Below are 22,420 nucleotides of genomic sequence, written 5' to 3'. Positions count from 1 at the left end.
GACACTTGTGCATTTTGGAGGCATGTTATGGTTGCAGGCAGTGCATGTGGGCTGTGAGTGTGTGTGTGTGTGTGTGCACTTGTGTGTGTCTGCCTGTTTCCATCTCTGGGCATGTGGAAGTGGAAAAGCTTTCATTTAGGATTGTGTGTGGGTGGCTGAGCGCTCCAGTAGACCCCCTCCTGTCTCCCGCTCTTCCAGCCATACACAGATGCACGCGCACATGCACATACACACACACGTAAGGCAGCAGCTGGCCCAGTATAGCATTACCACTGTATTATGGGGTCAGTAGGCTGTTTAAGTGTGAACTGTGAACCCACTGTGGCGCTCTCACAGCTGAGCCACTGACTGGCTTATCACACATGTCATTTTCCAGAATGTTTTTATTTTTTCTTGGTGTGTGTGTGTGTGTGTGTGTGAGCAAAAGAAAAAAAATCATTTTTATTTCTCTTCTTTTGTTTTTAACCTTTTCATTTATGGGCCAGATAGCTTTCTTGAGGAGTGCAGTGGCTCAATACATTCTTAATGTATTTAACAGCAAATATTAGACAAGGCAAATATGCAGCTGCTGCAGAAAGATGTCTGCCCAGTGGGGCAAATCTGTCCCTTTAAGGCCATCAGTCAGCTGACAAGAAACTCTGTGGTGATCTGTGAAATGGTATCTGATGATGATGGTGATGCTACTTGAAATGGAACAGTTTTCAAAGAACACATAGTTGATAAATTAGCACCTCATATGCCTGAATATAGTAAACATTTAAAAAATAAAAATAGTAACTTATTTTTGGGGATCGGTAAGAACTCAACCACAGCTGGTATCTGCCCAGCTGTGACGTCACAGATCCCTTTAATGATTTAGGTGTAATTGACTCACTGCAGTATTCTCCAAAAATATAGGTGTCACTCCTCACCTCGTTGGCACTACAGGCAAAACAGGAAATTCTCTTTTTCAGCAGCTGCATTACATGTAGCATGCCGCGTTAGAAAAATCAGGAGGTGTACTAGTAGCCAAAACAACCAGCAACTGTGATGTTACTTTTGGCACACACCATATTGCAAAAACGACCACAACGATAAACTGTTTGTAACCCTGCTAGCTTCTTGTAGCTAATATGCAACAACTGTACTACTATAAGGTTTTAATGGTGGAGCTTACATACTTTAAACATACAGATTAAGTGCTTTGGAAACTTTTTAACAGGATGAAAGTTGGATGTAAGCTGCAGGTGGGCTGTTGCTTTAGTCAGGGCTGTGAGTGTAAAGGAACTGCATTTTTGAAAACATTAAGAGACATAGCCAAAAGTTGGTCCATTAACCAACTTAGATGGTTTGGGAAATTTATTGGCTTATTCTTTTTTATTTTTGCAGTCAGCTGCGGGGTGTAACTTCCTGATAGTGGCAAGAAAGCAGCATAACATATTTCAGAAAATAGTGAGATATTCCTTCAATTTTTGACTAATTTCAGATAATATTCATGGCCACAGTGTAAACAAATATCCAACACATCATGCATCAAAAAGGAAGTCTCTCTTGTATTTGCTAACAGTCCTTGGAAAAGAAATAGAAGGAAAAAGGGGAAGCCACTGCATACTGGAACTGAAGGTGGACTGGAAAAATTGCAGAAGAAGAGAGTAGAGAAGAAATGAGCAGGAGGAAAATAGAGGAGATAACTATGAAGAGGGGAGAACTAAGAGGTGGGAGGTAATGGTGGTTAGAATGGGGTGAAAAGCAGCTACGAGAGTGAGGAAACATGGAAACTTCACTCTGGGAGAAGGACTGGATGTGAATGTCTTTTTTATTTTTTTTTTATTTTTAATAGAGTATGAAAAATATAGACACAAAGAGAAGGAAGGAGAGGTCCAATCAAGGAACAGATAAAAGAATTAAAGAGGAGCATGGAAGAATGGGACAGTAATCCTTTTTTTAAACCAACTGACAGCTTCTTCTTTTATGGCTGTCGGGGTGGATGGTAGTTGGATTGGCTGCTGCCTTGGCATCACTTCCTGGTGGTCATCCAATGTCAGGCCAGTCAGTCCAAGAACCAGGAAACACAGATCAGCAGTACAGACAAAATCTTAATTCCTCTTTAGCTAGGTGGCCAAAGAGGCATCTCTAATTGATTTTCATGGCATATTGCACTAAATTTTACAGGAAAACACTGGTCCATGCACCATCGGTCCATCCTCCAAACATTTCCTCTGCCAGTATGTTTTTGCAGATCACATTTCTCAGGCTTTTTGCCTCAATCTCAAGCTTCTTATCTAATTTTTCCTCATTTTCTCTCATCCACACTGCTGCAGAGCAACGGTGCTAATCCTCTGTGGTGGCAGTGATTGTTTTCTGTCTAACATTTGTGTGTTTATGTATGTGTGTGTGCATTTGCAGGAGTGGAAACGAGGAGAAGCTAATGGCCTTGCTTACGCCGCTCAACGTCAACTGCCATGCGAGCGACGGCCGCAAGGTAAGAGTAAAGCGTGTACGCACAAAAGCGTATACACCCACACAGAGTCGAGCAATAATAAGCTCATCACTCATTTCCTGAGTGACTGCAACTCGGAGCGGTTTTAGGGGTACAAAACCAACCAACTGGTGGTTTTATTTTATTATTTAGCCTAGAAAAATTAAACAAATGCTGGTATTGGCAGCTGTGCGCCTTGGCTTTATGAAATAATCCTAGCACTCACCAGCAGGCTTAGCCTTTCTCGGCTGTCAGTCAATAAAATGAATAGATGAAGACACAAAACCTTCCGTGAATAAATTAGCACCCGTGCTGAACAATAGCGCGGGTGGCAGGACGCACGGTACTGTCAGACTCAGGGATAGCTCTTTTACGGTCTCTGAAACAAAGGTACAGTTTTTGGTTTTTTTCCTGCTTTTTCAGCTGATTGAAGTATATGCAAATTGTGAAGTTGCCCCCCAATAGCATACTTGTATTTGAATGTCTGCACTACTGCAGTTGCATGTACATGGATTAGCTTTGAATAGTAAGAAGAGTGGAGAATGGATTCAGGTGTGTTCATTGATAGTAATGAAAATGACACAGTTCCCATCCGATTCCTCATTCAAAGCAAATTATTTTGTGCAAAAGGAGCCGAGGCTTTGAAGGACACACAGTTAAGGGTAACCTTTAACACGAAGGTATTTATATAAAAGATTAAATAGTAAAGCTAAAGTTGCAGGTATGATTTATTAAGAATTATAGGCTTAAAAACCCAGCTTATCTGCTCCATAAAGCCTGTAAAGATGTAGTTTGATTGACAGAATGGCTAGCAACATGCTTGAACGACCTCTGAGCAGCCTTTTTGATAATAACATTGATAATTCTGACTGGCTGTGGAGAAATATGTGAGAACTTGAAACCAGTGAGAGATGCCCAGACAGAAATCTTTCACATAAAACATCTATAAGTGGTCAAACCTTGGCAGAACTTTTGAGTACCCTTCACTCAGAAATATAAGGTGACTAAGATTGCAAAGCTCTGCCAAGGCTGAACAATCTCTTCACAACCTTCATGCTTAAGCAACAGACAACCTTCATGGTCAAGATGTTGTCTTTTAGTTTCTGTATAATGCCCAGTTTTGGATTGTAAAAATCGTCTTCAAAAATTCCTGAATCCACATCTACACCAGATCGACTCGAAAAGTAAATCACTTCTAAGCACCACCTCTGGTAAGATTTTCACTCCAGTCTCTTTGTAACCTTGAGTAATCATTCTAACAAACAGACAAACTGAACCAGTCATATAACCTTGTTGGTTCGTTGTCATGTGGAGTTCAAGGTCTTGATGAGATGCCTAGTTTGGAAGACATTGTAGGTACAGTAGCTTGAATCTGAAATGCAAGTCATGTGAAGGGATGAATAGAGCCACTCCTTTTAAAGACATTTTAGAGACATTAAATTAAATTTGTGAAATTAGGTTTGATTTAAATTAATGGTCGTCTTGGAACAGTTCTCCGAACGTGTCCAAGGGAGAGGAGGGAAAGGGAAAGCCTGGTTAATTAGGAGGCACCCAAGTGTGGGCTCATTTCCAGTACTGTCAGATGCAAAGCTCAACATACTGAAAGCTGCTTAGTGAATTGGAAGCACAGTTTACAACTTTTCACATAGTGGTCATATGGAGGGTATATTGCAGAGTTCCTTAGGGTCCTAAAATTGAGTCTAAAATGCTATCAATCGTCTAAAGTTTAAACCTTTAAAATGTCACATTTGACGGGTCATAAAAATGTATTGAATTTTGGAAGCTAATGTTGTAGAGAGTTGATTGCACATTCAGTCTTTTAAATGTTTTTTAAATTTTATTGTACTGATTACACTAAAACAAAAATAGCAATATGGATGCAATAACGACGAATAAAAGTTGCGTGGCTTAGTCAGAACTTGTTGTAGTTTATGTGTCAGAATCTGGTGCATGGACTGGCTCAATATCTCCTCCCATAAAACAAAAATAGCAACTTTTAGTCAAAAAAAGGATGAAAAAGTAGAAGTTAAAAATAGTTTTGTTATGATAGCATTCAACAAGAACAGTTGGAAAAACCCAGTTTGTAAACTTTTGCAAAAAAACAAAGCACAAATTTGGGATTTAGAAACAGAGTTACTGTCAACACGTCAGAAAGACTTGAAGTGGACAAAAGATGCCACCGATGTTTCCCATCGCCCAATAATGTTCTGTACATTGGGACCATTACCAAGTGCAACCCAGGTATAACTCACTCTGTAGCAACAATTTTAACTCTTATATCTTTCTTTGGGGACAATGTTTGAACACAAACAGGAAGATCAGGGATGTTCTGGACTTGGGACATGATGGCTTAACACCAGTCAAAGAAAAACAGTGCAGACAGATGTCAACTGCTTTAACTCTTTCCCCCATAAAGATAAGACATTATTACAGAAACCACTCAGTTTGGAAAAGAGCTTCAATGGTTACTCCTAGTAGGGCTAATGAGTTAAACCATGTCGACCAATTCTGACAAGACAAATTCATTTGTTTACTCTTCAAGCCTCTCTGGGACTCCATTTTCCCTTTCTTACAACTATAGATGTGAATTACGACTTAAATAACATTCATAATGGTCTAAAGTAAACTTTCAGAAACCCTGATTATAATTAGACCTTTTGCATGTTTTTACTTAGTTGAATAATGCTACAGTTGAATAATAATAATAATAAAAGTGAGATGAGACTTTAGCAGTCAGCTAAGGTTGCAGTTTGAAGTTAATTCTGATCTCATTAGCTTGCAGAGGATAAAGTGAGAACTTAGAACTTGAAAGAATGCCAGCCACGCTAAATGAAATGCCAGGTACAACACCAAAAGTACACAGCCCTACAGAGAAAAGCGCTGTATTATATCCTGTTAACTTAATGGAGAAACTTTTGTGACTACAGCCTCACCACATGCGTCCGCAGGGAGTCCTGAGCCTAAGGTTGAGCTCTGCTGCAATGCAGCAGCACATCTGGCTTATGACTGATTAGTCCCTCGGATGAATAACTGGAAGGAAAAGCAAACTACTCTTCTAGTTTTGTATTTTTGTAGCTTTAGTTGAAGTACTCCCTATGGCCTTGCACATTACTGTTTTCCAGCCTGACAAAAATAAAAACTGCTGCTGACCTTGTTTTTTCCTTGAGAACAGAGTAAGACAGTTCCACTTTTCAGCAACGAGTGTCCAAACAGTTTTGTGGTCCCACTTGAGCTCTTATCGAGTCTCTCTTGGGTTTTTTACTCTGAACTGTTATTCTTCTCAGCGGAGAAGAGACTGAGAAATGGAGTTTAGATTTTCATATTAAACTAAACCCTAAACCCAAAAGTTTGTGCTTGTTGTATGTCAGATTATTTTAGAAGCTCATCTTGTGACAAGCCACGGTTTTCAATAACAGTAAAGTACTGGCTGCTAGATTACCAAGGTTTTAACTTTTATTTTACAATTTTCTTTTAAACAAGAACAACAGCTTCTTAATGTAAAGTACTGCAGTGGAGTATAATACTGTTATCTTTTGGTTTCTTTGGTTTTCTTATTGCAATCTCCATAAACATGACAGTAAAATGTATTAAAATAAGTTAGATCTATAGCTGCAAAAACAAAAACAGGTTAAACCAGGTGGCAATCTCCATGTTCTTATTAATTTACACTGAATTCAGTCCTTTATTTTCTTTTACTATTAGCTTTTATGTAAGGATGTAACAGTACCAGAAATGTAGTAGTTGGTGCTTATAGGATGTTATAGGACCTTAGCCTTCAGTATCTGGGCTGCCTGCTCAACGAAGTGGGAGACTTATGTTTTTATCTCCAGTACCACTAGAAGAGCAGTTTAGCAAGATTTTGAGTTCAAAATAATCGTTCTTTACTTTGTACTGGGCTTATTTTGCCGTCTCTATTGTCGTTCCCATTAAGTCAGTTATGTTGGCAACCCTCAAAAAATGAGCTGTAGGTTGTTGCTGCTGCTGTGCACATACCTATGCTGTGTACCTGTAACTGTTTACCTGAGATGACCATATTAGGGATATGTAGTGATATGCTCTGTATACAGAGCCAGACTCATTTGAAACTTTGCTCATGTTCATGACAAACAAATATTGTAACAGTATATATAAAAGAAAAATCCAAACAGGTCTACTTTAATCCATTTAGGTCCATTCACTCCTTATCATAAGAGTGTCCTCGATATGAATTGCACTCAGTTTAGTACAGTAGGGCTAATAGGAAGTGATCACACTTCCCTCAAAATGATCGATTTAAGGAGAATTGTCCATAAATCGAGCAACTATGTCCTCTGATTACACAGCATATGTTTGAATTTCTTTGCAGTGCGTGCTAAATGAGTGATGATAGGGACTGAAGATGGATTATAAGCAGACTGAAGGCACAGAGTTAAAAACATGAGTGGGACTCTACTGCAAAAGAAAACATGGCACCATACAATGAAATGTTATAGCAGCTTGCTGTTACTATTTTTCTCCCTTGAGGCATCGACATGTTCAGTGTGTAACACTATTCAGAAAAATCAGTACATTCCCTTTATTTTTAAAGCATTTTTTTACATTTGGGGTTTTAACTTAGTGATCTGGTTATATTTTTTCCAGTAAACGTATATCTGTAATTTATTGGTCACCGATGCAAAACGTGCAGTATGTTATTGGTTGCTGTGGCAACTGCTGGGACAACCAGGGAGCCAAAGAGATCCTTTCACCCTATACTTTTGGTAACTGTCATATTAATGCTACAACAGCCTTGAGGAGGCTCTTTCCTCTAATTATGGGTACTTGGGTGTGTTGTTGATGATACTCAGCTGCGGCTTGTATTCATCACATCACTCCCGTATCCGTAATTGTGAGAGAGCATCCTCTAGCTATTATCTGTGCAGGTGGCCTGCTGGGGATGTGAGACCCCAGAGGGAAAACCGTATAATTTGAAATTCTTTGGATATGCAGGGGACAACTGCAAGAGATCATTGAGGGACGCTGAAATTTAATGGAGCATGAGTATAGAAACATGCAGCCTCATCCAGAGAATAAAAATTGTGTTCAGACAGATACTGAAATGACCTCTTCTACTTAATCTGTATTTGTAATGCTCTTTAATTGCCTGGGCTGAAAGCACTCATGCAGGGTAGATGGAATACATTTGCACGCCAGTGCAGATTCATCCTCACTATGGTCTTAGGGTATTTTAGTGGGGGTACGACTAACAGAAATGATTGAATTCTACTTAATGGTTGTAGATATTAGTTGAAACTGGGGGATAGTAAAAACATTTGCAGTTGTCACCCGTCCTTTCACTTAAGCAACCAAAGCACATTCGCCTGATGGAAAGTGTCAGAATAAAAACACTCAATTGCAGAAAATGAAATAATGGGTATTACATAATACAGATGCAAATTCTTAATGTAATGTGTGTAAAAAAGCAAGCGTGACATGTAGCATAAAGGTATCCTGATGGTTGGAAACACTGCCAGTGAGCTATATTAATGCAGGCCATTCTCCTGAAATAAGATTATTATAATATACACAGGCATTTGCCTCAAGTTCTGAAAAAACAACATACATTTTTCAATATTTTAAGTATGCAGATGTGCAAAACTTGCATAACTTAACCAGCACTTTTTAAAAAAAAAAATCTGCAATATTTCAACCAATAAAATATTGACATTTATCATCATAAACAAGAGGGGAGCATCACACACTCTCACACAGATAATGAAAGGACACTACACAGAGCCTGGAAGAGGCCTAATGATTGATAATAATGGTACTCCTCTTTAAAATTAAACAAGAGTCACTGCCGTCTCTTTTGGTCTTCCCCTCTTCTCCAGCCTTTTGTTCTCCATTTCAATTTAATTAGATATGGCACAGACTCTCAGTCTCTCCCTTTTCAACCACACATGCGTACACACACTCCCACAAACAAACAAAGATCTGGAGCATAAATGTTATTTGCAGATGGCTCTTTGAGAATTAAAAAGCTCTGCTTGTATACAACACACATGAGAAGAGACGCACAGAGGGAAGGCAAACAGACAGAAAGCGAGACGGACCATATGCCCAAAAATATGTGGACAGGCTACAGTCAGAGTCAAAGTTTTAATCAATCAAAAACTGAATACTCTCTTACGGGTAATTGGCGTATCCGTAATGCTCTTTAGCTACATTAACAAACAGCTCATCTCCCTCAGTGTGTGTTCAGTTTTTATATTTGTGGACACACACTATGACAGGACTGCATTTGACGTGCTCTCGCTAGTTAGCAGTTTTAGAAACAGAAGTAGTCTGGTGTGAGGATAAAGAAGAGCTGGCATGGAAAAAAGAAGCTGTGTTGGTTCTTTGAGCACAATTATGTTATATGTGATGCAGGATTAAGCTACAAGGTATGTAATTACTACAAGGAAGGGAAAAAAAACACATTAGGTTTGTTTCAGTATCTTCAAACAGCCACATCACTTAATGTGCTGAATAGGGGCAATTTAAGCAGAGATGCCCAGATCGCCCTCACCCCAGCCACCGACTCCACCTGTTCCGGGGACACACACACACACATTCCGATCACAATTGAGAAATGTAATCTCTCCAGCATGTCCTGGGTCTGCCCTGGTACCTCCTCCCTGTCGGACATGTCTGGAACTCCTCAGTTAGGAGGTGCCCGGGAAGCATCCTGGTCAGGGGCTCGAATCACCTCAACTGGCTCCTTTTGATGCGGAGGAGCAGTGGATCTACTCCAGTTTTTAATGGTCTAGCTCCTCAGTCTATCCCTGAGACTGGACCCAGCTCATTTCTGCTGCTTGTATCCATGATCAAAGTTGTTGTGTCGCTACCCAGAGCTTGTGACCATAACTAGTAATAGTGCATGATCCCATCATCAGGCGGTGATCAGTTGACAGCTGTGGTGTGACAGTGTGATTAAAAAATTGATCATCGACCTTTGGCCTATGGTGTCCTAGTGACATGTCTATTCATGGACACCCTTATGTTCAAACATGGTTTTAGTTATAGACAAACTGCCGTTAGCATGCAATGTCGATGTTCAGGTTGGGCAGGCCATTCCTCCCAGTCACATTTTCCATCTCACTGTCATTTCCCACGTGAGATTTCAAGTCCCTCAGTAGGGCAGTCGAGTCACCAGATGGGGCATCTTTCATTACCCTGCTCAGGGACCCCCAAGAAGGTTGGGTACTTTACACTGTACTTTGAACATACTGAAAACAGTCAGGACCCAACTTGTGTTCAGGTATTTGTGTTAGAGAAGGCTCCCTCTCTAACAGAAAAGGGAATTTCCATGTCCTGTTAGCCAGCCTCAGCAGCCAGAGATTGGACTGCCAAGGCCCAATCCTCACTGCACTGGACCCTTTGGCCCCTTCTCTGGGTGATACTTGGGTTCCAAATAAAAGCAGTGAAAAAATGCGTGAAAATGTCTACTTTAAAGATTTATATGTATTTGAGAAATACTCATTAATGCATAAGACAGTTAATCCTGACATTGATTTTATGTGATAATGCCAGCCCTGTGGTCAGGTATTTGCATCCATTTGGTCATGTGTTGTATGTAGGCCTGTTCCAGTCACTGTTTTCCTCTCCACAGCTCTATTTCTGAACCTCTCCTTCTTATTACACTCCACCACAATATAGATGCTCCTTTGTGTATGTGTGCATGCGTGTGCGCGCACTCAGATGATTGAGGAGCCATCGGAGTGGGTTATTATTAACACAGCTGAGTGGATGGTGTTATCAAGCTGCCTCCATTGAAACCTACCGCTTACTCCCATGTACACACACATACATGCACACACACACTCTTATAGCTCTCAGATTGCTTCTTTATGAAAATGGCCTATGCTTTCTGACTACCCACTCCGTACACACTGAGGTTCGTCATGCGTACTCGTCATGTCTTAAAAGTTCAGCTTTACCTTCTTATAGCTTCTGCTGCACTGATGCTCAGCAGTTGTGCTTGTAATCTACTTCTCTGTTTGGTTTTCAGGGAATACATTTCAAGTTTTGGATTGTGTCGAGCTGCCTCTGCTGCGAATGTGTGTTTGCATTTGTTTGTGTGTGTTTGAGAATATTGTGAGTTTTTGGATCTATATCTCAGCTGTGAGAATCATCACCCGCTTGTGTTCCTGCTGGCACGAACATCAAAGAAATACACAACTAAAGAGCAAGAGCAAGACTCCGATTCACAGAGAGAAGAGAAAAGACTTTTGATTAAAGTCTTCTTTGGATGATGATTATGAGAGGTTTTCCTGCTGAGGGCACCATGCTGACTAACAGTGTTTATCGTTCCCATTTGATGAACAACAAGGATTTCAAAACTTTTCAGGAATACAGCAGCAAATTTTTAACTCTAAAGAAAAAATGGCTTTGAAATATTGTTTTCAAATTCAGGACCTCTTAGTCTTTTCTGTGGTTTTCTTTAAAGACTGTTATTTTTTTACTTTACCTCTGATAACTTAAATTAAATGTCAAAAATATTTTTGAAGTCATATAAGAGGTCAATAAGCAATAACAAGCAGTGAAAAATTATAACTAGCTTTGCAATATTTATTAAACTTCCAAGTATTTATATAAATAATTAAAATTCTTGACCTTGTTTTTTTCCCCGTCATCTTGACATATTATTGACTTATCTGTCAGAATGGGAAAAGAACAAATCAGTGCAATTGTTTCATACCACAATATCATAAATTTCACAGTTGGTGCATTATTAGCTTACATGCTCACCAGCAACTATGTTAAGTACACATATTCTGCTGCTTTTTAATGTCAATATCTAACCTGGTAATCACATGGCAGCAACTTGGTGCGTTTAGGGATGTACACATGGTCAAGACAACCTGCTTAAGTTCAGTCTGATCATCAGAATGGGGAAGAAATATGTTTCAAGCGAGTCTGAATGTGGCATTGTTGTTCGTGCAATACAGGCTGGTCGGAGTATAGAAACTGCTGAGCTACTGGGATTTTCCCCAAATAACTATCTGTAGGATTTACAGAGAATGGTCTAAAACAAGAGAAGATATCTAGTGAGTGGTAGTTCTCGGAGCAGAAACACCTTGTTGAAGCCAGAGGTCAAAGAAAGATGGTCAGACTGTTTTGAGCTTTTGAGGAGACAACAGTAACTCAAATAACTTCTGTGAAGGTTCTCAAATAATCACTTGTTACAACCAAGGTATACAGAAGAGCATCTCTAAAAGTGCAATAAAGCAAACCTAGAAGCAGCAGAAGACCACACCGGGTGTTACCAATAATGCTAGTCCTTTTATGACCACAGTCTACAACGAATCTTCAACCTCAGTCTGCGACTGGGGAGAGTGCCCGCCCTCTGGAAGACATCCTGCATCGTCCCGGTCCCCAAAAAGAACTGGCCCAATGAGCTGAATGACTTCCAACTAGTGGCACTGACGTCACATCTTATGAAGACTCTAGAGTGGCTCTTCCTCAACCTCCTCTGACCACAGGTACAACATGCCCAGGACCCACTACAGTTCGCATACAAGCCGGATGTCGGAGTGGAGGATGCCATCCTGTACCTCCTACATAGAGCCCACTCACACCTGGACAAGGGAAAAGGCACGGTCATGATCCTGTTTCTTGACTTTTCAAGTGCCTTTAATACCATCCGGCCCTGTCTGCTTCAGGAAAAACTAAACAGGATGCAGGTGGACCCCTGCCTGGTCGCTTGAATCTCAAACTACCTCACCGACAGACCACAGTACGTCAGGCTGAAGGACATCACGTCTGACACTGTGGTCAGCAGCACAGGAGCACCAAAGGGAACTGTGCTGTCCCCTCTTCTCTTCACCCTGTACACCTCTGACTTCTGCTATAACTCTGAATTATGCCATATTCAGAAGTTTGCGGACGACGCGGCCATCATGGGGTGTATCTGGGATGACCAGGAAGAGGAGTACAGGAGTCTGGTGAGGAACTTTGTCACATGGAGTCACACAAACCACCTGCAACTCAACACCTCAAAGACCAAGGAACTGGTTGTGGACTTCATGAGGTCCAGACCAGGTCCACTGCCAGTTCAGATTGAGGGAGAGGAGGTGGAGGTGGTCAACACATACAAGTACCTCGGGCTGTGGATGGACAACAAACTGGACTGGTCATGCAACACGCAGCACCTGTATAAAAAAGGCCAAAGCAGACTGTACTTCCTCAGGAGGCTGAGGTCTTTCAACATCTGCAGGAAGCTCCTGAGGATGTTTTACCAGTCGGTGGTTGCTGGAGTACTGTTCTATGCTGTGGTGTGCTGAGGGAGCAGCACAGCAAAGAAGAACTCATCCAGGCTGGAAAAACTAATCAGGATGGCTGGCTCTGTGGTCGGCATGAAGCTGGACACTCTGGTGATAGTGGCAGAGAAAAGGACACTAAAGAAACTGCTGGACATTATGGACAATGCTGGGCATCCTCTGCACATGGCCATAAACAACCAGAGGAGTCTGTTCAGTGACAGGTTGCTTCTCCCAAAGTCAAGGACCAACAGACTTATAAACTCCTTTGTCCCACACGCCATCAAACTGTTTAACTCCTCGTTGGAGGGGAGAGGGAGAGGAAACAGGAGGACAAACGAGGGGGGAACAACTAAGCTGTAGTGCCTTTTCACTGTGCAATACTTTTTGTTAATATCCAATGGTGCAATAGACTCACAATACTTGAAATGTGGAATTCCCTTGTATTCTTATTCCTATTTATTCTATTTATCCCTTTTGTATACTCTGTTTTTATATATGTCTCTGTATTTATATATGTCTATATATGGTATATTTCTGCTCACATTCTGTAACTTCTGTCGGTGCTGTGCTATTGGAAACCGAATTTCCCAGAGGAACCCACCCGAGGGATTAATAGTTTCATCTAATCTAATCTAATCTAATCTAATCTAATCTACCCATCTTCTGATGGCTGCTTTCAGAAGGATAATGTGCCTTGTCATAAAGCTCAAACTGGTTTCTTTAACATGGTAATTCACTGTAATCAAATTGCCTCCACAGTCACATAGAGCATCTTTGGGATTTAGTACAAGAAGAGATTCACATCATAGATATGCAGCCCAAAAAATTCCAGCAGCTAGAAATTTTCCAGCAACAACATGATGCATTTGTGTCAATTTAGAGCAAAATCTCTGAGGAATTTTCCCAGTACATTGTTGAATCTATGCCATGAAGAATTAAGGCAGTTCTGAAGTGACCAGGGAGTGTATATTTAGCTACATTTTCTTTCAATAGAATTTGTCACTGTGGAAGTTCTGTAGTTTTTCAGTCTTTTCAGGAAAGTTTGGTTTCTGAGCTTTTACCTTTGAATAGAAAGATGTCCATTTCATTCCAGATCTAAACCCTCTTTTTATATATAATCTATCGGCTTTCTTTGGAGTGCTTCTTCAATATTAAGCTCCTAGTTCTTGGTCTCGTCTTGGGATGCTTTTGAGTCTACAATTTAGAGTCCCCGGATTTTTGTGTTTAAAAATCCAGGGAAATATGTAGACTGTAAATTCTGCTTGATGGAAGCTTTTTAATAGTGAACTTGGGATGTTTGTGAGTGTCACTGGATGTTCTGTCTCTGGAAGATTCACAAGCATTTTTTTACTGTCCAGATGAAAAATAGGCCAAAGAAATGTTTGTTTTTTCCAGTGACAAATTTAACCTCTTACTTTAATATGGAAAGGATCTGTATCATTATTAGTTTGCTAGTATGCAGTAATGAAGTGATGAAGTGCAAACAGCTCTTGGGTTCCAACGTGTGAAGATTTAAATGGCATACTTTATGCATATTCATACCAAAAGAAGAAAAGCAATTCAAGTTAATAAATATCTACCTAGAGAATATAACATTTACAGGCTTGTCTAAGATGGAAAGTCACAAGGACACTTTCTGCTGTTTATGATATATACATATACATATATATATATATGTACTTTTCCCCCCCTGACACTGCATTTTGAGCTGCTGAGCTTTAAACTTTCCATGGAGCTGTGAGCTCTTCTGTGTTTTTAGCTGGGAGGCAGAGGAGATAGACAGGTGATGGCTGAGATATCAGTGTGTGCGACTGTGCGAGTGTAGATGGAAAGCGCAAGATGAGAAGACTTGCTGTAGGTTATTTATCTTCCAAGATGCTGGCTTAGCTGAGCTGTCAGCAGCTTATAGTGTGTATGTGTGCGTGTCAGTGAGAGGAATAGGCACACATTTTGCTAATATGCTTATTGATCCAGTCATCTGACACTACTCATCTTGTTAGAGCGTCCATCTACTGAGCCCTGACTGGAGTACTTAAGTAGCTGAAATGTAGTCAAGCTAAGATCAATTATTACTCTATTTTAAAGTTATTTTTGATTTCTTTTTTTAATGTCATTGATCATCTAAGGGCTAAAGGCAATTACTACTTGCAAGGGAAAAATGTGTGTTCACTGCAGTATATATCTCTTTGTGACATGGTTCACCCAGCAACCATTTGCCAACCAGGTGGGGAATACATGTTTCTCCTTTTCAACTGGTCATCGCCAGAGGTCGGTCTTGTGATGGAAGCCTTAGCTGAAGAAAAACATTTCAAAAAGAAGTTAAAACAAACTTTAAAATATGCATGAATACATTTAAGGCCTAGCTAACACAGCTAGCACAGATATTTTACATAGAAGGAAATTAAATCACTTCCTGCTCGAGAGACATATTGCTGCTTCTTACAATATCTTGCAGCTCTAAAATATCTGTATCTTCCCCTTGTACCCTCATGCACTAATAGTGGATGGGTTCTCTAAAGTGATTTACAAATGCCATTTCATGATCGGCCTCAGTACAAGAAAACACTGACTACTGCCAACTCATCTCAACTCATTAATATGTAACTATAAATATCAGCCATGCATGCCATTGTCAGGATTTTACTGTACAACGTAACGGGTACATGAATATGTCTGTCAACTCTGCAGGATTCCTTTTTTTTTTTTCTTTCAACCTGCTGATTGTTTATACGAGACGCAGTCATAACATCATACAAGTCTGCTCATAAAAAGCGAAAACATTGCCTTAATTAAATTCAGCTGCCTTAATTAAAGTCCCCTCCTCGGGTAGTACTGGAATACTTCCAGGGCTGCAGCAAGGAAGTGGAAGTCATGTTCCTATTTTGGGGAAGTGGATGAAATCACAGCCAGGCATGTAGCACAGTTGGTGGCAAAAATTGTGTTGATGTGGCAAAAATAAAAGATAAAAAAAATAAAATTCAGTTTTCTTTTTGCCAGCAGACAGTTTACGTGGTGCGCTTCCCTCAGAGAGGCATCTGACCTGATGCACTTTAGGGCTGTTAGGAGAAAGAGTTGTGGCAGCGTTATTCGATAGGTGGGGAGTGCAGCATGTCTTGAACCTCCAGGGCAAAGTTGATGAATAACATCAGAGCTGCACACACACACTTAAACAACACCAAACAAAATGATCCAAATGCAGCCATTTACCCTCCCCAATAGATCATGTTCATTGCTATGGCAACTGCTGACAGCCAGCAGTCACTGTTGTCATGGGAACAGCTTGACAGGCTCCTAAAGAGAAGAGGAAAAGGGAGGCGGATGTAGGAGAGGGTAAGGGAAAAATGGAAACAAAGAAGGAACTAGCACAGCAGCAAATTACACACGCCGTGTGTTTTTAAGCTCGTGTGTTGCATTAATGTGTTTCATAGTTTAATTTGTTTGTCCGCACAGTTTTTTAAAATCAATGTTGGCTCCTAACTGACCGAATAAGCAAAATCTATTAGTTTATTGTGCACTTGGGGGTTACCTTTCACATGGTGTGTCTAGTAAATGGCAAAATTTAAACTGGAAAAAGAGAATGGTACCAAGTGGAGTTATAAACAGAGATTACTGTTTATTTATCTTATTTTACTTTAGTTTGTTTGTTCAGCTTGAATGTGTCCTCCACATCTCTCCTCGCTTCCTTCTTCCTTCATTTTCCACCCATATTTTCCCCTCCTTCATCTTCCTCCCTTCCTCCACTCCATACTCCTGTCCACCTCATGGAAAAGCTTTTAGATGATTAAAACACAACAGTGTATTCTGTTTTCGTATTTCTTTTTTCCCCAGCATCATTATTATTCACCATCATTATGCCTCTCTGACAGTTGATTCTCTTGAAATAAAGTATAGTGGGTCTTTAACATCAGGGGACTGTGTTTTGTTGATTCTCAAAGGATGAGAAAAACTTGGAATTAATGGCCAGGCAACAAAAACAACTATGTTTCTAATTATTTACAAGGTTTATTGAGTAGCTTTTGAAAAGAAAGTGACTGTCAATAGAGTCAAAGTCAAAAGGTGTAACAGATGGCAGCAATCACTTTGGACCAGATTTGAAAAGGAAATTCCTCTACAAGTTGTGATGAACTTGCTGCAGGATGGTGAATTAACTGCAAAACCTGAGCTGACTGGCAACCTTGCGTTTACATAGAAATAAATCTAGAATGCAACCAGTTGGCAACCAGTTGTATTAAGTTCCCTATAGGAGAGAAGCTTCCAGGCAAGATGTGCAGTCAGTCTGAGTTGAAGACCCGTTGCCTCCCACCAGGCAACCATTGCAGTTGCTTTTGTGATCAAAATGTGTCTGCAAAACTACTTGCAATTGGTTGCTGAATGTGTTTTTTCTTCTTTCTTTTTCTTCTTCTTCTCATCACAAGAAGGTTGCAAGAAGGTCCAAACTTGGTGGCACCAGTTATTCGTCTGGAAAAACAACTCTTCGCTTTCAAAATACTACTACACGCAGCATGGCATTAGTTTTTTTTCCCTTCACTTTTTCATCATATGATTGAACTGGGAGTAGAAAGTTAATACAGGTCCCCTCTCATTATGCAGCACAACACTCCTGGCAGCAAACATTATTACATGTTGAACCCCCCATTGAAAAGCTTCAGCTGGCATTTGAGCTATATTCACGCAAGAAAATTACAGGCGGTATATCAGATGTTCCGGCACTAATGTGTAGCATCGCTCGTATGCCAAATCAAAGTAGCCAATAATCCTCTAAAAATATGTGGCATACATACATGTCAGACTCACATTTCTCTGCATCATAAATGCGTACGTATTCTGGTGCATAAACATTACAGGCAAGTGTGTAAACACCTTAATCTGTCCTCCTCTTTGCTCGCAGTATTTGCACCAGCAGAATTTTTGTGCTTCCCTAAACACAGTCTCATTTAAAAACCTTTATTTTTGCTCGCAGTACTGCTGTTGCCCTGCTGTTCCTCCGTTTTGAAGAGCATTCATTTAAAAAAACAAAAAACCCACATTTCATCTCTTTTGCCGTCTGAATGGTCACTGTGATGCCTGGCAAGAAGAAATGAAAACATGTTTGCTCTCTGAATTCAGAGCATTAGAGGGAAAAACTGGGCTGCAGTGGAGAGTACTTGGATGACACTGAATGAAGGATGGGTCAGTGGATGAAAAAATGATTATTAGCACTACTGGCTTGTGGCTGCTCGGAGGATAGAGATTTCAACCGGAGCTGTTTTTTTTCTCTCTCTCTCTCTTTTTTTAAGACTTTACTCCAAATATGCTTCTATGCTGGGAATCCAATATGAGATCAACTGAGCCAGTGATGGTTTTTATGCGTGCCTCACACACACATGCATGTGCGCATTCCTTACACAGGGTTGACAGATTGAAGAGGTGGAGCTTAAACTACCCAGTCCGACCCTGGCAACAACATCACAGTGATGCAACAGTACATGCACGTGTGTGTATGTGTGTCTAACCGATGACTCACTAGTAGCTAACGGTTTAAGATGTACTGAGGACCTGATTAAGGCTTACATATTTCCATTTTTTTCCCAGTTTATTTCTATTCTATGCAATTTGCAAAAACAAGTGCACACACACACAAATGCACTCACTGCATTTAAACTGAGGCTGATGACTAGCTGTGTACCATGTCCTGCTCCTTCCAAATGCCGCTGTCACATCCTGTAAATACGAGTGTACCATCTGTCCACCCGACTCTGCCTTTCTGCCTCGCTGCTGCTGCTCCTCAGCTGAACTCCTGAGTGAGCAGTTGAGATCACCAGAGATGATCTATTTTTCAGTATGTCCTCTGAAATTGAGATGAGTTTCCTATGAGGGGAACATAGGAAACATTCTTTTGTTGCTGTTGTTTAGTTGGTGGAAAACATCAGCTATAAAAGCTGGAAGAAACTTTGTGAACTTTTTTTTGTATTTTAGATCTTGCAGAGGGTTTCATCACAGTCTTGTGAAATAATGTAGTAGTTTGACTTTTTAAAGAGCCTCTTCTCTCTAAGTGGCCTGTGATTTACTTCTTAATGGGCTTTTATAACAGCAAAACATTAGTTGTGCTGCTGTACTTCAACTTTTTTTTAGTACTAGCATTAGTCTTGTTTTCCTTTTTGTTGTTTTATCTGTGGTGTTAGCAGTTGACATCTCAAAATCCGCTGGTAAGTTGCTTGCTTAGCTCAGATTGATGCAGTCCTTTGAGGTTGAAAGTTTTTGTTGGATGTAGACGAAGCTTTTATTGTATAATCTGGATAAAGTGTGCCACTTTGCAGCCATCATACCACAGTAACACAGCTTGTGGTGAAGCCCATTCGCCTTTCCCCAGTCACGACCTGCCATTTTTACTTTTAGAGCTTAAAATGTTAGCTAGGAAAATCACCTACATCAGTGTGATCAAATATATGATGAAAAGATATGTGTGCACACTCTCACCTGATCCCTTCAGATGATTGCGCTGAACAACTCGATTTTACCAGTCAGAGTATCCAGTGGCTTCATATGGCAGTGATGATTATTATTTTTATTATTACTCATTTATTTATTTTTAATTGTTTTTTGGTCTTTTACCTTTGTGAACAACAGATGTGGAAAAACAAGGCTGCTGGTGGCACCTTTTTACTTACCTCCAGGCTAAATCCCCCATGGAAGTGAAGTGTATTTCAAAAGGTTGTCTGGGGTCTCAGGACAGAGTGCCTGCTTTCTTGAGAAAGGTCGCCAGTAATTCAGGGAAGATTGCACCTCTCTTCCATGCCATCAGCTCTTGGGATTGTGTGCTGCCTTTCTACCTTGTCTGTAATATGTTTGCCACATGCATAAGTGAGCAGGCTTGAGAAGAGAGTTGAAGGCCTGTTGACACATGAGGCTATCTTACAGTCATTTTGACATTTTCTTTATTCACATTGTCAGCTTACATTTATACAATTTCCATATAGAGTTGTTCATTGTTTGAGTAAAATACCACATGATGAACCGCCAGCCACTCTGCTAAAGAGACTGGTAGGGTTGTTCAGATTACCTATTACAGTTTCCAAATGCACTTTATGGATTGCTTCAAACGCATCTTACTAGTTATAGTGGAAGGATGGTGTTCCTCTTACCATGCATAGCAGCATTTTTGAGATGTATATGATACAATGGAAGAATCTATGATAAGTGTTTTATTCCAAGAAATGCCTAACTTTTTTCAAAAACTGTGGTTGGGCTAATCTGGATAATCCATAGATTTTACTCTAAACAGACTTCAGTGAGAGCAGAGAATTTGTTCCAGTGACACTGCAAAGATTTGTTGGTTAAGGAGCAAATATATAATTATATAGGCAAAACTGTTTGGCCTCACTCACAGTTGGGAACACTTGTACAATGGTGTGAAAAAGTGTTTGCCCACTTCTTGATTTCCAATTTTTTGGAATGTTTAAAAGTTTCATATCATCAAACTAACTAGTCAAAGATAACACAAGTAAACACAAAATGCAGTTTCTAAATGAAGGTGTTTATTAGTAAAAAATCCAAACCTACATTTATTAGATTAATTTAAAAAAAAATCTTGGTTTCCAAGTAATTTTAGACTTCATAACAAAATATTTTAATTTAAGTCAAAGGTACAGGCTAAGTAGAAGGACAAATTGTTTTGAAACCCTCCTGCTGTCTCAGTTCTGCTATAATTTAAACAACTGTGGTGATAATTTTTTAACAATGTGTATAAGTGTTATTTTTTCCCCAGTACCTCACTATAGCAGTGGTGCCCAAGGCTTTCAAGTGTAACTGTAATCTGAGTCATCTGCCATGCTAAAATAAGATACTAAGCATTGTTCATCAGAAACACAGATGGAAAAAAAAAAAAGACATAATGGTGGCCTTAACATAAACGTGGGATGGTAATCATGAACCAATTTTACCCAATCAGAACTGCATCCCTTCAAGATTATCTATTTATTTTTTCAGCCTGTTTCGCAAAGTGTCAGAGGAAAGTGGCAGGACTGCAACAATAACTCAGAAAGCTGCTTGTTATAAACAAAGTATGCAGAAGAGGTTTTTTTTAAATGCACAGCATATAGAACGTTTAAGCAGATGGACTACAGCAGCAGAAGACCACACTGTGTGCCTGTCCTGTAAGTTGAGAACAGTAAACTAGGCTGCAATTTGCACAGGCTCACCAAATTTGGACAATAGAAAACTGGATAAAAATTGCTTGGTCTCATGAGTCTCAGCTTCTGCTGTCACATTAAGATGGTAGAGTTAGAATTTGGTGTAAAAAACATGAAAGCATGGAGTCAGCCTGCCTTGTATCTACAGTCCAGGCTGGTGGTGGTGTAATGATGTGGGGGTATATTTTCTTGGCACACTTTCGGCCCCTTGGTACGAACTGAGCATCATTTAAACACCACCGCATACCAGAGTATTGTTGCTGACCAGATCACAGTGTACTCATATTCTGGTGGCTGCTTCCAGCATGATAATGTGCCATGTTACAAACTGACTGAGAAACTGAGAGTATGGTATTGACACGGCCTGATTAACAGCAGAGCAGATTTGTGAGAGCATTGGATTGATTTCTAGATTCTGCTGGAGGTAAAGGTGGAAAATATGTTGTTTTGAGTTTACTGACCTTGTGACCCATGAATAATATACCTTTTCTCATAGCAAGGTGTATGTTGGTTTTAAAGAAAACATCAGTATTCAGCTTTGCAGAATTTTCATTTATTCGTGTCTATAAAGAAAATGACCAGAAAGCATCCAAAGGATTTGGAAGTCAGGTACCATGTGTGAAAGGGACTTTGTTAAACTTGGACATTAAGCTCGTAGAGCTGCTCAAAATTTAACACATTTCTTGTGATCTCAGTGTGTGCTCTAATATATATATATTTTTTTTAATATCAGCCCACTGCATCTAGTAGCTTTAATCCAACGTCCATTCACACTTTGCTCTGTAGCACATCCAGTTCTGCAAAATGGCTTTTATATCATGACTTAGAGGCAGGTTTTCTATTACTTTTTTTCCCTGTAACAAGTTCAATTTGACTGAATAATGGGAACATTCTCGCTGCCGCAACATTTCTGCACCAGTCTGCGTTTCACTCGAGCTTTCAGGAAGAATGGCCTTTGCTGAAAGGCTGTAGTGCTGCACGAAGAGCTAAAGCCATCTCATCTCAGTCAGATCTTAATGCATTCAGAACTGCAGCTTTTCATCAGTGTTATGGAGGAAATTATAGGCAGACTGCTACAGCCCATTTCTTCTTGCGAAGCCTTACCTTAAGACTGTAAGATGCTCAGTGAAAACATACCCACACATACATAAACAGGAATGATGGTGATGAAGTCATGATGATAGGCTGTCACACTGTGGAGCGAACATGTGGGCTAACATTTATTTTTCTGTCTGTCTTTTTTTTCCCTCCCACTCTTTGACTCCTCGTTCTCTCTTCTTGCTTTTATTTGTCCTTCTCTCTCTCTCTCTCTCTCTGTTTCTATGGGTCTGTCTTTTTAGTCCACTCCACTGCACCTGGCAGCAGGATACAACAGGGTGAGGATAGTTCAGTTGTTACTACAGCATGGAGCAGATGTTCACGCCAAGGACAAAGGGTATGTACAGAGAAAACGACAAGGGGAGTTTAAGTGGGGGAAAAAGGCACCTGAATTCAGGTTTTTCTTAAAAACTAAACATCTTAATGGTAACATA

General features: G+C 40.1%; 1 protein-coding gene across 2 annotated transcripts in view; it reads left to right on the top strand.

The window, feature by feature from the left end:
* tnksa (tankyrase, TRF1-interacting ankyrin-related ADP-ribose polymerase a) overlaps positions 1-22,420 on the top strand; it is a 109,138-nt gene that overhangs the window by 41,723 nt on the left and 44,995 nt on the right. For both annotated transcript variants that reach the window (XR_005613788.1, XM_039614868.1), the window contains exons 6-7: positions 2,386-2,461; positions 22,229-22,323. Coding sequence is in view for 1 of the 2 variants with exons in the window: in XM_039614868.1 (XP_039470802.1) it covers positions 2,386-2,461; positions 22,229-22,323 (171 nt within the window). In the remaining variant the exon portion in view is untranslated. The remainder of the gene's footprint in view (positions 1-2,385; positions 2,462-22,228; positions 22,324-22,420) is intronic.

The sequence above is a fragment of the Oreochromis aureus genome, linkage group 7 (genome assembly GCF_013358895.1).
Source record: "Oreochromis aureus strain Israel breed Guangdong linkage group 7, ZZ_aureus, whole genome shotgun sequence".
NCBI classification, from domain to species: Eukaryota; Metazoa; Chordata; class Actinopteri; order Cichliformes; family Cichlidae; genus Oreochromis; species Oreochromis aureus.
This window is presented reverse-complemented; position numbering and strand designations above follow the sequence as displayed.